This window comes from Amblyomma maculatum, chromosome 2 (assembly GCF_055883805.1).
Source record: "Amblyomma maculatum isolate TAMU_Amacu chromosome 2, ASM5588380v1, whole genome shotgun sequence".
Taxonomy (NCBI): domain Eukaryota; kingdom Metazoa; phylum Arthropoda; class Arachnida; order Ixodida; family Ixodidae; genus Amblyomma; species Amblyomma maculatum.
The window spans coordinates 95,810,825-95,825,851 of record NC_139345.1 but is presented as its reverse complement, the minus strand read 5'-3'; the positions used below and the strand labels follow the sequence as shown (position 1 = coordinate 95,825,851).

General features: G+C 43.4%; 1 protein-coding gene across 1 annotated transcript in view; it reads left to right on the top strand.

The window, feature by feature from the left end:
• Positions 1 to 15,027, top strand: part of LOC146199309 (neural cell adhesion molecule 1-like) — a 190,104-nt gene that overhangs the window by 78,181 nt on the left and 96,896 nt on the right. Inside the window, exon 4 of the mRNA XM_084592097.1 lies at positions 761 to 970. Within this exon, the coding sequence (XP_084448223.1) occupies positions 761 to 970 (210 nt within the window). The remainder of the gene's footprint in view (positions 1 to 760; positions 971 to 15,027) is intronic.

Sequence of the window (15,027 nt, the reverse complement as noted above, 5' to 3'; positions counted from 1 at the left end):
TCCCAGATTAGCTTTCCCCGCTTTTCGTCAATTAGAGTCATATGCGACCATTGCCATCTTCGCGTCTTAATTGTGACGTGCAAAGTGAACTTTTAATTGCTGGAAAACTTCGTTCATATAAAAGTGGATGTGCAAGCGTCCATCGACCAGGTACTAGAAGTTAATTAGGATGAAATTTCAGGATAATGCCAACCGCTCGCTGATCTCAAGTTGGGTTTAATGTACCAGATGTGGTATTCATTCTTTACAATTTTATATCCGTTACAGTTCACACGAGCTCCTGCTACATAATAATATATAATTATGGAAATAAATTCACTGTTGAGGATAGATAGCTGGGCCAAAAATCCAACCGCAATTATTACTCCGGTCTGGCTGATTTATGCGCGATCAAAATTGTACAGAATAAAGGCGTCGACCGTCATGAATGAATGCTGCTTTTTTGTAGATTTACGCTTAACAGTTAATACAGTTTTGTGCGCTTAGGATTGCAAAATTCGACAAAATCTTTTTCGCGAATAAGAACTTCGCTAGTTTTCACAGTGATCTTTTCAGATGCCGATGTGGTTGGAGAGCTCTCAGTGCCTTGTTCTCATCGTGATACTCTTAGTCCACTCCTTAAAGTACCCTTGTGAGTTATTTTCGAGCTAACATTTGCGTGACAATCAAACTCTTCTCACTAACTTGATCCTTTGGCGCAGATATAAAAAAAAAGTACCCGTCTCAAAAAGGTATCCGGTCGGACCTCCTCTCTGCGCAGGTGTACCGGTGCCCACTGTGACCTGGCGTCGCGACGGTGCCGAGCTCATGCGCGAGACGGACCTGGGCTCTCGGGACCTGGACGGCGTGGTGCGCAGTTCCATCGTCATTGACACCCTGACGCGTGACGACCTGCTCATGGAACTCAGTTGCGAGACCAGCAACCTCATCGGCGGGCCCTTCGAGTCGGCCGTGCTCGTCGATCTCACGCGTGAGTATGCATTGAACGCACGCTCACTCCCTCGCGTTTTTTTTATTTTATTTACAAATACTGCTATCTCGGAGGGGAGACAAATCAGGAATGAGTAAATACAATGGTAGAAACAAATAACATCAGTAACATAAAAATAGAAAGCATATAAATATTCAAAACAGATCAACAGGTCAAATTGTTAGGCAACTGAACAACGAACTCTTCAATTGACGATGAGCGAAGTGGGCCGTCCAATCGATTCCAAACTTCAATAGTTAGTGGAAGAAAAAAAAGAAGAAAATTTAAAGCTATCTATACAAGGTTTGAAAGGGACAATGTTTAATTCGTGGTTCCGTCGGATTGCACATGCACTTGAGGGCACAAATAAGAAGGGTGCCCTGATGTCACATGATGTGTGAACGATCTTGTGCAGCGTGATGATGCGTTTACGTGTGCGCCTATGTTCTTTTGCAATCATAAGGTTTGCATATGTGAAGAAGGCGAAAAGTAGCGATCGTACCGGGCGAAGATGAATTGAATTGCTTTTTTTTAACTAATTCTAAACGGTCAATGTCGCCAACGTGATGAGGGGACCAAACAATTGAGGTGTACTCCAGGATCGGCCGAATTAGTGATTTTTAAGCAGTTCATTTACATTCCTTCGTGCCATTTTTTAAGGTTCGTTTGAGATAGCCAAGTTTGCGAAGTGCTTTTCCAGTAATTAATATTATTAATGCCATTCTAAGTTACTTGAAAACGTAACACCCAGGTATCTGAACTAGCTGACATGGGTCAAGCAATTACCATTGCTACTGTGTGTGAAATGCAGATGATTCTTTTTGTTACTGAAGGTCATCGCAACTGTTTTAGTGAAATTAATTTTCATTTGCCATGCCTTACAATTAAAAATACTTTGTTTAGTTCCTGCTGACCCGGGACGTTAGCAACGCTGCGATAAAGCACGCAGTCATCGGCATATAGGCGTAACTTTACTGTGGTGTCATTATTAACATTTGCTACATCATTAATGAAAATTATAAATAATAGAGGCCTAAGCACAGATCATTGGGGCACACCTGAAGTTACAGTGACTGATGATGACTGTGTGTGGTTGAAAGTGACAAGCTGGGATCTTAAGAATAGGTAGTCGATTATCCAGTCAAATAACTTATTTCCGTTACATATGGTACGCAGTTTACGAAGAAGCTTATTATGGCAAACCATGCCAAAGTCTTTGGTGATAATCTATAAATATTGCAATAATTTTATCGTGGCTATTTAATGTGGAAGCTGTGTCGTGAGTAAATTCAATGAGCTGAGTAACAGTGGAAAAACCAGATCGAAAACTGTGCTGACAGTGTGAGAGTAGGTTATGAGAACTTAGGTACTGAATAATGTGTTTGTACATAATGTGCTCAAGTAGTTTGCAGCAAGTGGAAATTAGGGAGATCGGTCGGTAATTACTTATTTGTTGTTTATCGCCATATGCAAACACCGAGATGCCATCGGCAATTTTTCAAGCCTGGGGTACGGAGGATGTGTTCAATGATCTATTGAAAATTACTGTAAGGTAACGAGCACTCCATTCTGAGTACATTTTTAAGAACATATTAGGTATAGCGTTTGGTCCCGCACTCTTAGTTGTATCAATTGTTAATAACAGGTTGTGATCCCCGGAATAACTTACTTCGAGGCTGGGTAACTCGTGTTTGGAGCTGTGAATAAAAGGAGAATTGGTACCATCATCAAGATGAAAGACAATGAAAGTAGCTATTAAAGGCTTCAGAAGTGGTTAAGGGATCAGTCAAGGCATATCGTTGATAATGAAGGATATATAGTCAAAAGAAGAGGGTAATATTGTTTTCCAAAATTTCGATGGGTTCTCTTTCATGCATACTGCCAGTGTTGTGTTGAAGTAAAAGTGTTAAGCTTCTGTCATTTTTGACTTCAGTTCAGACTTGAGTAAAGAAAGTTGTGAATCTCGGCTTACGTCTCGTGACCGGTTGCGCTTGCGCATGCGCTTGATGCGTCTTATGAGGTGAATTATGTCTTTTGTGTGCCATGGATGCTTCGGGTTATGTTTCACACAGTTTGGGAGGACGAACTGACGCACACAGCTATATACTAAATTAGGAAACTGCTCTAACAAAGCATCAACACCGCACATTTCACTGCCTGTTACGAAATCTCCGAAAGACGAATCCAGCAATTCAACAATTGCAAGGTTGTTTGCACGGTTAAAATCTTTAACCATATTGAATTTTGGTCTATGGGGATCGCAGACCACGTTAAATTGCATGAAAACACCCTTGTGATCTGACAGACCTTCGACTGAATCACACTGAAAGCCGTTACTGTAGCAGCTGCCGGTTAACAAAAACAAGGTCAAGAACACAGTTTACTCGAGTTGGACGTTCAACCACTTGTGTTAAATCAAATGATACAGCCATAATAATTAGAATATCACAAACAGCCTTATCACGACCTGTTGCAGTTAGCAAGGTCCAATCTATACAAGGAGTATTGAAATCACCTGCAATAATCATGTTATAATTGTGGAGCCTGTGTTCCGCTATGCATTCTGCAATGTGCGAGATAACGTTTTCAGAACCGGGCGGGCGGGATACAGTCCACACAACTGTCAGGAAACTAGAAATGTTTATCCGGCACCAAACAGACTGGGTATTCGGAAGTTCTGCCAGTATAAAAATGCCAATTCCTTTTCTAATAAACAGAGCTACGCCTCCGCCTTCAGCAAACTGTCTGTCGTTCCTGGTAACCGAGTAATCTGAAGGCAAAAATTCTACATCTGATATGGTGTTGTTCAACCACGTTTCTGTTACGCAAATAATTGACGGACTGTAGCACTATACAAGCCAATTGAAATTTTCAATCTTGTTAAGCAAGCTTCGAGCATTTATATTTAAAAGAGTTAGTTTCTGCTCATTACCGAGTCACTCTGTGTCCCTAGACACTGTAGCCTTGATGATCCTTTTTCAAGCATCATCCCAAGTGTAACGAACACTGTCGACTATCAGGAAATCATACTGCAATCTATACTTATCTGCTTCCTTGCGGATATCAAACAGAGTTGTCCCAGAGAGCCTTTCGAATTTCTCGTACACGCGCAGAAAAGGGTTCGCTAATGTACGTATCAGGACCTCTTAGTTTTCTGGCGTTTTTGAGAATGGAAAGCGTGGTTCTAAAGTCTAACAGTTTAAAAATTACAGGTCGCGTCTTTTCCTTCCTTTGGATGCCAAGCCTGTGACAGCGTTCAATACCTTCACATTGGATTCCAAGTTTGGAAGACAGCAACTCCGATACAGAAGCTGACAGCTCCTCAGACGTTTCGTTTGATGGTTCCTTCAAGTCGTAGATGATTAAGTTATTACTACGTGATCTGTTATCCAGGTCATCGCTTTTGCGGTCAAGTTTGGTAATGACATATTGACGGGTCTCAACAGTTTTTTCGAGATCATGAACGCGCTGAAGAGCGTTGTTTGCAGTTGAAGCCAACGCCTCGATGTTGGTAATACGCTGCTCAAAAGAAGCCATTCTAGAGTGGAGCGCGGAAAGCTCTTCGCTGATTCGTGCTTGTCCGGCTAGCAGTTCTGTTAGCATTTCCTCTGGCTTGGCGCCTGGATTGGTCTCGACATATCCGGACAGTTGCAACAAAATTCGTAAGGAATGCAGCGCGCAAGAAAAAATACACACAAAGTGCCTAGGGTGTGGCAGCAGCAACAAGAAACGCTTATCGCTCCTATAACATTCGAAAGCGTATTTGTGGCTTACCTGCAAAAGGAAGCACACGTGTTTACATGAACCGTTTATCATGCCGCTGCCAGACCCACTGAAGAGGATTGGCCGGTGCGTCGTTTTTATGTCCCGTCGGATTCCTGTCGATGACGTTCCGGTGTTGTGCCATGCGCGGTCGAGGCAGGCAAGATCGGAGGCAGTTGAGGCTACGCATGCATTGCCATCTGTCGGTTGACAGCAATTACTGAATTGAGGGCCAGTGAGGGTGCAGTTCCCGTGAAGGAATCTTGAAGAGGGAACATTGCTCAGGAAGTACGCGCCAGCGACACTTGCGACTATCTGCAAAAGGAAGCACACGTGTTTCCATGAGCCGTTTGCAATGCCGCTGCCAGACCCACATGTTGCTCTGCCACATGCCGGATGAGAAAGCGCTTCGGTGTGAAAGGTATCCCTGCCGATTTTCTTCGCCGCCCTTGATAATGAAAGAGACAGTGAAGTGTGTGAACTGCCTCTTACCGAGTGCTACAAACAGATGCAACGACGAAATAAGGGTGGCCATCCTTGCCAGAAGTGGCTTCCTTGCTCCCTGTACTCAGCCGTGCCGGTTTTAAGAAAGAATGATCAGAACGAAGCGTGGGCACCTGCAAAAATAAGGCATGCTGAAATCATCTCTTGAGTGGAAACCAATCATCAGCACAGATAAAATGGCAAAGCACGAGAACTCGAGAAGGCACCGAACGTTTCGTTACCACTGATAAAAAGAATTACCTGCTATTGCAGCTCAAGTCACGCTAAGTACTGGTTCTCGAAAGCCTACATATACTTTTTATCAGAACCATTGGTTTTAAAGCAGATGCTTCCAAGTTGTTTCTACGGAGCCGCAATTACCAGAGCCCAATTATTGCTGCTCAGCCAGACTTTGAGAACGATTCCGCACAAAATTGTCCCCTCACGAAGCAAGGAATCGCTCATAGTCTTAGTGCGATAATAAAGTATTTTGTTATGAAGAACTGCTTTAGCCCCCAAAATGTACACGGAGCTTGAATCCAAGAGACAACGAAAGTTTCTTTAAGAAAGCTGGTGAAGACAGAGCGGTATAAACACCGCTTGTGCCTTTTATCTGTTCAACGTTTGAATTGTCCAATGACGCTGCAGAAGTGAAGTTGTTAGGGTGTTCTTGCGTGACTAAAGCAATTTCAGTTTTGTCCGCAAGCGACGCTTTTGTTCCAAGGAAAAAAATAAATAAAAGAAGGCATCATTACCACCTGCTGTTTCTCTGCCATTACTTGTCTGCGCAATGCCTAGTTTATCTTGCGCAAGGGCACGAACTCCGTTTTAAGGTTGAGAAGAAACGAGGAGGATCCGGAAGAGCCCTCTTGATTGCAAACGGTCACGAAAGCATGATTCCTATACAAAAAAATAACATAGAAATAAACGTGCAGTCATGCGTCCATCGCAGAGAAGAATTACTGCTAGAGCTCAAGCATATGCTGATGTAAAATGGGAGTTGTACGCAAATAAACCTTTGCTTTGTTGGAAGTCTGAGAGTTTTATAACGCGCTGACAACGCGAGCGAAGCCGATAAAATAACAGCACGATCAGTGAGCTTCATTGCTATCTCATTCAATGGAGGCAAAGCGCAAAGCGTTCGTATACTGCACGGTGCCAGTGCACGGTAAGAATCTTAGCCCAGGTGGTTGAAACTGTCTGGCGCCGTCCACTACGGCATCCCTCATTGCCCTAATCGCTTTGAGGTGTTAAATCCCATAAACCAAAATAAAGCAATCAATCAATCATGGGCACTTTATTCACCGCAAAGAAGTGGAAGGAGGCCGCGGGAAATGCCGTGTCTGCGGCTTGAGAAGTCCTCGGCCCCCTGGGCGTGTACAGCAGCAGGATGAAATGAAAGTGGGCACAAAAAGGTTGCAAGTGTTAAAAAAATGCACATCAGACAATACACTGAAAAAAAAAAAAAAAAAAAAAAAACAGACAATCAACGTGCACCTGGTAATATACTCAGCATAATTAACGTTAATAAAGTACCGTTCTGAAAACTATATAAGTTATTATGTTGTGAAATATATTTTCATTGATGATAGAGATATAATAAATATGTCAATGCCATCATTTTATACAGTATTCAATAATCGCGGAAGTGTGTTACGAAGCATTTGTTGTCCATACGTTTTGTGGCTTTTTGGAACATTCCATTGTTCTGGAATTTGAGTTCTGTAAACTGGATTGTTAGGGCATAGTTCTGCAATTTCTTCCAAGTCGAACTGTTTCGTTGGATACTCAAACGGTGCTGGCGGCACACCTTATACTGTTTATGTTTAGCACATTAAGCGATGAAAAAATATGAGAAGTTGGTGCTTTGTATTCTACATCTGCAGTGATTCGAATATCTTTTTCTGTAGCCTTTGTAACTGCAGTAGGTTTGTTTTTGTTGCAGTTCCCCAAAGTAAATGAGAGTAATTCAGGTAGGAGGTAAAGAGACCATTGTACATCATGAGTTTAACTTTCTTCGGGAGAGTATAGCGGTTGCGATTTAAAATTTCCGTTATACAACTCAATTTACTTATTACATTGTTAATATGATCATCCCATTATCCCATTGTAATGTTGAAGTAAAAAAAAAATTGGAGGCTTATCAAGGTTAAGCCCAGCGGATGCGAAGCATGTTAAGCAGCTGCCTCAGTTTGGATGGGGCTAAGTAACGGAGACGTGGTTTTAGGTTAATCGTCGTAGGCATCTTGACCGCACACACGCCCGGCGCAAAGACGCTGGCGCGCTGGCGGACACAGAGACTGACGCGACGGCGGGCCCGCGCCGCTTCATCCCTGGCGTGACGTCACATATCACGTGATGCAGCGATGGTGGCGCCGCCGCCGCGTCGCGCGCGACGGTGCGAACCGAAGCGTGGAGGCCTCCGCCGGGCGACGTCCGACGGCACGATATGAGGCCCCATCTGCAGCCGGTGTGACGTCATCACGTGACGTCACATCATGTGATCTCACTTCAAGGTCAGTGTTGGCCACCGCCGGGAGGCGACCGACGGCGCGATATGAGGCCCCATCTGCAGCCGGTGTGACGTCATCACGTGACGTCATGTCACGTGATCCCACTTCAGGGTCAATGGTGGCCACCGCCGGGCGTCGCGCGAAGGCCCGAAACCTACTGTCACAAACCCCCGCCTTTACGGTCACAAGAGGTGCGGGATCCTCTTTACGATTACTCGTCGTTCCTCTATGAGGGTTGTGAACACATTTAAAAGTTAGGCCGGTCAACCCGTGAAGCACGTGTGTCGGTGTGTGATTGAGGAATAAGTACAAATAGGTCACTTTCTTTTACAAACAATTAAAGGTTTATAAATAGCAGACCAAAATTACACTGATAATAATAGAGTACAATGAAAGAGAATACAACGTCACGACAAGATATTGATAAAGACGAAGAAATAAATGATAAGAGAAAAAAAAATAACCCGACAATGAACAAAACACTGTGATAAAAATATGAAGACTATAAAGATAATAAAGCAGGTATTTCAGATATTATAAGTATGAGCAAAAGTTACATAAGAACACAGCGTAAAATACTACTAAGTCAGGTCAAAAGTTAACAAAGCGAAAATAATGTTCGATTGAACAACAGTCCGAAGTTCTCACGTCTTTCTTGTTTGCTGAGGCGTCGAAGGCTGTGTTGCTCGGTAGCGGCGGCCGTACAGGTGCAGAGGACGATGCGTCGATCGCGGGCCCGAAGAACACAATACGCTTTCGGAGCACCGCGGAGTGGCCGGAAGTTTGAATCTTCCCAAACGCACTGGTGAGGGCGTTCTGCTGTCGGTTATTTTATACCCTCGGCCGACTACGCAGCAGCCGCGTCAAGGACAGGCGGTCACTGCCCCATCGGCTTGTCGAATCTTGTCCAGAGGAGCGACGGAGTCCCGTGAATTTCGCTCTATATTCCAGCCATAAGCTCCCGCATCTTCCGCTGTATAATAGGTGAGGCAGCTTGTGACACCTACGTTAATATGCTTCGCATAATATACCCCCGAGCCTTAACAATGTCTACCACGTCTATCGGTTCAGACCTAAATCTTATTTTCCTGTAACGAAACTTGTTTTCCTGTTGTTCGAAAAACAACTACTTTTGTTTTGTTCGCGTTAATTTTCCGTTGATTGTTACAAGCCCAGGAGTCTAATTTACGAAAAAAACTGTTCGCTTTAAGGATTCCCTCAGCTTCAGATACCAAGACACTCGTATCATCGGCGTATATAATGAACTTAATGTCTGAACAAATGTGTACAGTATTGTTACGAACGATATCAAGGACGAAGTAGCGGGCAGTGGCGCGGACAGGAGCGCTCGCGCTAGGCCCGGCAACATTTCATTAAACGTCAACTCACTGTCATGGAACATCTCTCTGTTCTTTGTTCTCTTGTTTTCATCGGCCTGTCGCCGCGTAACAATTTGATTGGAGGTACGAGGTACTTCATCACCCCCTCATCCTGGTCCGGTGCTTCGGCGCCCTGCGAATACTTGCGCCGTCGGCGAAATGTTAGGATGCATCGCATGGCTGTTCCCTAGCCTGCCGGACCTAGCAAGACCTTGCCATTACTCCGCCCCGTCCACCCCGCCCCAACCACAAGACACGTTGAAGGAGAGACTGACCCGAGGCGGCCACACATGACCACAAGACACAAGGAGAGACCCGAACGACCATATGTGACCCCACTGACCTGATGTACCGACCAAAAACCCCCCCGACCCAAGACACCGCTACACTTCAAGACACCATCCCCTGCCTTTTCCATGCGGTGCGTGCCTTGGCCTCCACCATCGAGTCGTGGGAACCTGTGGCCCGAGAGTGTCCTTGGCCAAGGTTCATCGGGAGTCATCTTGCCGGCAAGCCGTTCTATTCTTCCTTCTTCCCCTTCTTCTTCAAGCATCCAGACGCCAATCACTATGCTTTTGGATAATAAAAATCGTACACTTCCCCGTCCACTATCCGGACGATCGCTCGTTGGCCCTGGGTCATGTTACGGACGATATCAAGTATGAAGAAGCGGGCAGTTGCGCGGACAGGAGCGCCCCTGTTAGGCCCGGCAGCGTTTCATTAAACATCATCTCACTGTCATGGAAGATCTTTCTGTCCTCTGTTCTCCTGTTTCATCGGCCTGCCGCCGCGTAACTATCATTAATATATAAATTAAACAACACAGGACCTAAAATACTACCTTGTGGCACCCCAAATATTATTTTTTCTGCTAGACGCGAATCCATTCATTTCAACACATTGAAACTTATTTGACAGGTAGCTCTTCAACAGTGCCAAAACAAGTCCACGTATTCCATAATGATTCAGTTTTTCAAATTAGTCGTTATAACTCATATAATCGAAAGCCTAAGTGAACTCAACAAAAATGCCTATAATGATGCATTTGTTTTCAAACTTTTGTAGAATATATTCCACTTGGTCCCGCAAAGCTAACTCTGTAGACCTGTTCGTTCTAAAGCCATACTGTGAGGTAATGATAAGATTATGTTTTCTGCAGAAGCACGATATACGATTTACTGTAATTTTCTCTATTTCTTCAGAAAAGAACAAGAAATGATACCGGCCCGCATATAAGACACTCTTATCACCTTTTTTTAAAAAAAGGTGATAAGGAAAGGAAAAACACCTGTAGAAATACTAAGATTAAATATATTCGCCGAAATAGGGCTGTGTATACGTATGCTATACTTCACAGGTCTTATTTGTATACCGTCAGCATCACTGGTATGAGGATTATTTAAACTCAAGAAAACAGAACACACCTCATTTGCATCTGTTGATTCGAAAAATAGGGTACTAAGTTTTCGTTTCCTAAAGTATTATAGGATACTGTCTGCGTTGTATTTAAGTTTTTGTGAACAAAGTAATTATTGAAAATATTAACCATTGCTTCTCCATTCACCTTTTGTCATTCACAAAGAATTTCATCAACTATTTCCTTTTTCTGACTTCGGCCCATGAGCGCATTTAGGTAGTTATATTAGGTCGGTGCGTTTTCCGCTATAACTGAACGTTTTGATAGTAGAGGTCTCTTGCTTTCTTCAACTGCTTAGAAATCATTGCGAAATCTCTTGAACGCAGCGAGCACGAGATAGGAGGATTTTCATAAAAAGATGCTTTATTTATTTATTTTTTTTTCAATCTTCTTCAATAGGTCCTTTGTCACCCAAGGTTTTCGACAACTCCTGTCTGCCTTACAGCGTTTAAAACAAAATGACGTTGGTAAAACAAAAGAAACGAGCTTTAAAAAGGGTCATAAGCCACATTGGCGTCTGCTGCTTGAAGGACATTATCCCGACAGACTGTTTCTAACTCCTTGTGGCAAGCTTCTAAGAGGGTGGGTGTAACAGGTTTATAAATAGCAGGCACTTTGTGGTGGAGGTTTGCCCGATTACCGATTCTTATGCTACAACACACAGGCAAGTGGTCACTAATTGCATAATTAACAACAACAGCGGGAACAAGGTTCTGTTCGTAATTGGTTATTACCAAATATAGAATTGTTTGCGTTGGCAGTGTTATTCGAGTGGGACAGGCTAGGGGATTTATACAACCGTTAGATACCAACACATTTTCAAAATCTATTTTCTTCGGGCTATTATTGCTCATATGAACATTAAAATCATCGGCAAGTATCACATTGTAGCTACTTTGGTTAACAAATGACAAAAAAGTATCTAAGATCGCAGAACACAAGAATTTCGGAGACAGAACCATCCGGAGAGAGGTAGCAAGTGGCAACTACGACGTCATTAATTTGCAGGAAAACAACCTCATAATCGTCTGTAATGCAAGTAAATTCTGAAAACACATGTTTTTTCAGCGTTTATTTTTGCTGCCAGCTACTATTTAATGGCAATTTTGTGGGTAGAAGACTTGAACGATCTTAATAAATACGTGAACTCTATTTTACATGTCGGCTTTGATTTGAGTAATAATTAAGAGTCCAGAGAGGAGCGGAGGCAGGATTAGAAAGCAGTATGACAATGCCAATGACACTGGGTTTATGTGCAACTAATAAATAACTACACAATGCTCTGACGATCATTTAGCCACCCTCACCTTGCTTGCTGAAAACTCGGTACCTTCGAGTAGTTGTGGTTAATTTATTCAAGCAAAAAGGTCCAAGTTTTATCACGTGACTCTTGCAGTTTATGTTCTTGTTTGAGTCGTACTAGTCACGCTCATCAATTTCACCAAGCTAGTTCACAATTCTACAAAATTTGCCTTCGACTCACCATGTTAATTGGTAGCTATACTTTCTGCAATGTTCTGGAGAGCATTGTATTGTGTCTTTTACAGGAAATATTTTGCTCAGCGCGCGTAACAACTCGTAAAATTATCTTCTAATTTGCTTTATAAGTAGCCCCTAACGAGGCAGCACTTTTATTTACGTTGTCATGAATTCATACACCGGGATATGTCAGGTGTAGCCGGTATAAGCGCTGTACCGGCATCGAAATGCCAACAGCGCAGCTTTTGCTTCCTGCTTGGGATATTATGCCATATATAGAAGAATTATGACTAGATCTAATCACTTTAAACGAAGAAAATTCGTATAACTGCTCCTGATTAAATATATTTTTATTGTACATGCGGTTTGTGTTTGAGAATCAGTTCAGTTCAGTCGTTCAGTCGTATCCGACTCTTCGTGATCCCATGGACCATGTCACGCCACACTTTCCGGTCTCTCACTATCTTCCTAACATCACATAACTTCATCTGCAGTGCCTCGAGGATGCCATCTAACCATCGCGTTCGCTGCCTACCCCTTCTCCGGCGACCCTCAACCTTTCCCAACATCAAATCTTTCTCCAGCGACTCCTCTCTTCTCACCAGTTGACCAAAGTAGCTGAGCTTTAACTTTAGAATTTGACCCTCCAATGAGCAGTCAGGGTTTATGGTCGACAATATCGACTGATTTGATCTTCCCGCAGTCCAAGGAACTCTCAAGAGTCTTCGCCAGCACCACAATTCAAACGCGTCAATTCTTCGGCGGTCAGCCTTTTTCACAGTCCAACTCTCGCATCCATATATCACAACTGGAAAGACCATAGCACGAGTTATACGGATCTTGGTTGGCAGATTAATGTCTCTGCTCTTTACTAGGCGGTCAAGGCTAACCATTGCTCTCTTTCCCAGAAGCCGGCGTCTCCTAATTTCATGGCTGCAGTCTCCTTCCGAGGTAATCTTGGAGCCCAAGAAGAGAAAATCTGTCACAGGTGTTTGAGAATAGAAACCTCTAAAAGCTTGAGCTAACATCTATGCGGTCAGCAACTAGGTTTTGGCAAAATATCAGGAATTTACAAAAGTAGCTAAGCAACAAAGTTTGTTTTTTAGCCGTGGAGCAAATATTCCTATCACAGCTTTTAAGCTATGAATCTGTATAAAGCAAATAGAACAATTGTTCTCATGTGTCGAGACTTTCTGGTATTGAGGGTTCGTAAGGACTCCGTCATAGACGGCTAACAAGGAAAGCCCGTTTCTTGGTTGCCATAAGGAAAGTGATGCTCCACATTAACTAGTCACGCAAGAGATAGACAATTTTTTTTTCTTTAACTGGAGAGCAATGTGAAGAGCTTCGAAACGTGTAAAGAAGGATAACAAAACGTGGAAGCAATGTAAGGTGCCGGTGACAAATTAGCTTAAAATCTCTATTTTATCGTGATTGCAACTGTAATAATTGTTTTTGTGCCGATTTGGTGAAAGGTGTTTTCTACAACTCGAAGTTTCAGCGCTTTCCTACATCTCTTCCTCCTGAAGTCTCTGTTATGCCGCGTGCTCGATGTATAGTTCTGCATCCCATCTCACGGCGGTCAGTGGGCGGACCTTTTTGTTGACTCTTTAGTGCTGTAAGAGCCGGGCTGTAGAAATATTATAGAACTGTCCAGAGGTTGTCGTTAAGTGCACAACTACCACTTTTTCTGAAAATGTCAGCCGTTTTGGAATCTTAACTCAATTGGCCCTTTCGTCGCAGTACATTGACTGAACTTCATTTTCCAGGTACAAATAACGACATCTCACGCCTCTGAGTAAGTGGTTTTAAGCCCTCTGATTTGCAGCATAACTAGGAAGCGAAAGGTCAATGACACGTCATCATCATCATCATCAACCTGACTATACCCACTGCAGAGCGAAGGCCTCTCCCATATTCCTTCAATTAACCTAGTTTTGTGCGAGTTGCATCCACTTGAGCCCTGCGAACTTCTTAACCTCACACACACAAATGAAAGCAAAGGGGCATGTATTTTTTACGTATTTTCGCTGGAAGCCTCATATTCTAAAAATTTCTCCATCCATCTGAAACCTTCACTGGCACGTGGCGATGTGGAGAGAGAGAGAGAAAAATCTTCCTCTGCGCATTAATTCATAATAGCGGCCAGAGGGAAGTTGACTTTGGAAGACCAAGAGAAGCTGAGAGGTGATGGGTGGAGAGAGTACGGACGGTCAAACTGGAGAGGATTTCAGCACGAAAATGGAGCGAGGGACACGTGTAACGCGGTGGTTAGCAGACTATATCACGCCACCCGCTCGCGCGATTGCGACATGTCTGCGTCAATGACTTCTCCACAATGGAGAACGCTAATGCTCACGCATACGCTGCCGAAACAGTAGCACTTATTCTCTATATTTTTTTCGTGGTGTCCGTGAGCAAGAATTTATTGATTACCCTATTAGTTAAGCATTTGTAGCTGATAAAAATGCAGAAGAAAATCTGTACACGTGCCTTTGGTGGAATCCGAGCCCGGTGTTGAAGCGTCGAGTAGTTTGAACAAGTTACGATCGACTTGGGCGCCAACGGTAAGACAATTCCTAAGCCTAAAAGCTTCACCTTCGTTTCCTTCCTTTTCTTCGAGTATTTTTAGGGCTTACGGGATTCCCCAGAAAAAATCACAGAAAAAAAAAAAAACACTGCAAATATTTGCGGTGGAAGTCGCCATGTGAGAGAAGCAATTTTATTGTTTAGAAAACATTCGCAGTCGAAGATGTTCCTTTCAGTATCCGGCAGGGAGGTTTAATGGCTTAAAGTGGCCCATTTGCTGCCCGGAAATTTGTCTGCCTTTTGATGGGTTCCAACCGGAACGCCTGAGTTGCCGGAAGCGGATCTTAGAAAGCTCCAAGTGTTCGTCGACGCGTTCTTAGAAACGAATGCTTTCATGAGTGAGAGAAGAAAAAAAAACAATATCTGAGGTATTTGGTGCACTTGTAGAAAGTGTTTCGATACTTAGAGCGTGCCACACTTTTGTAAACTGCTTTC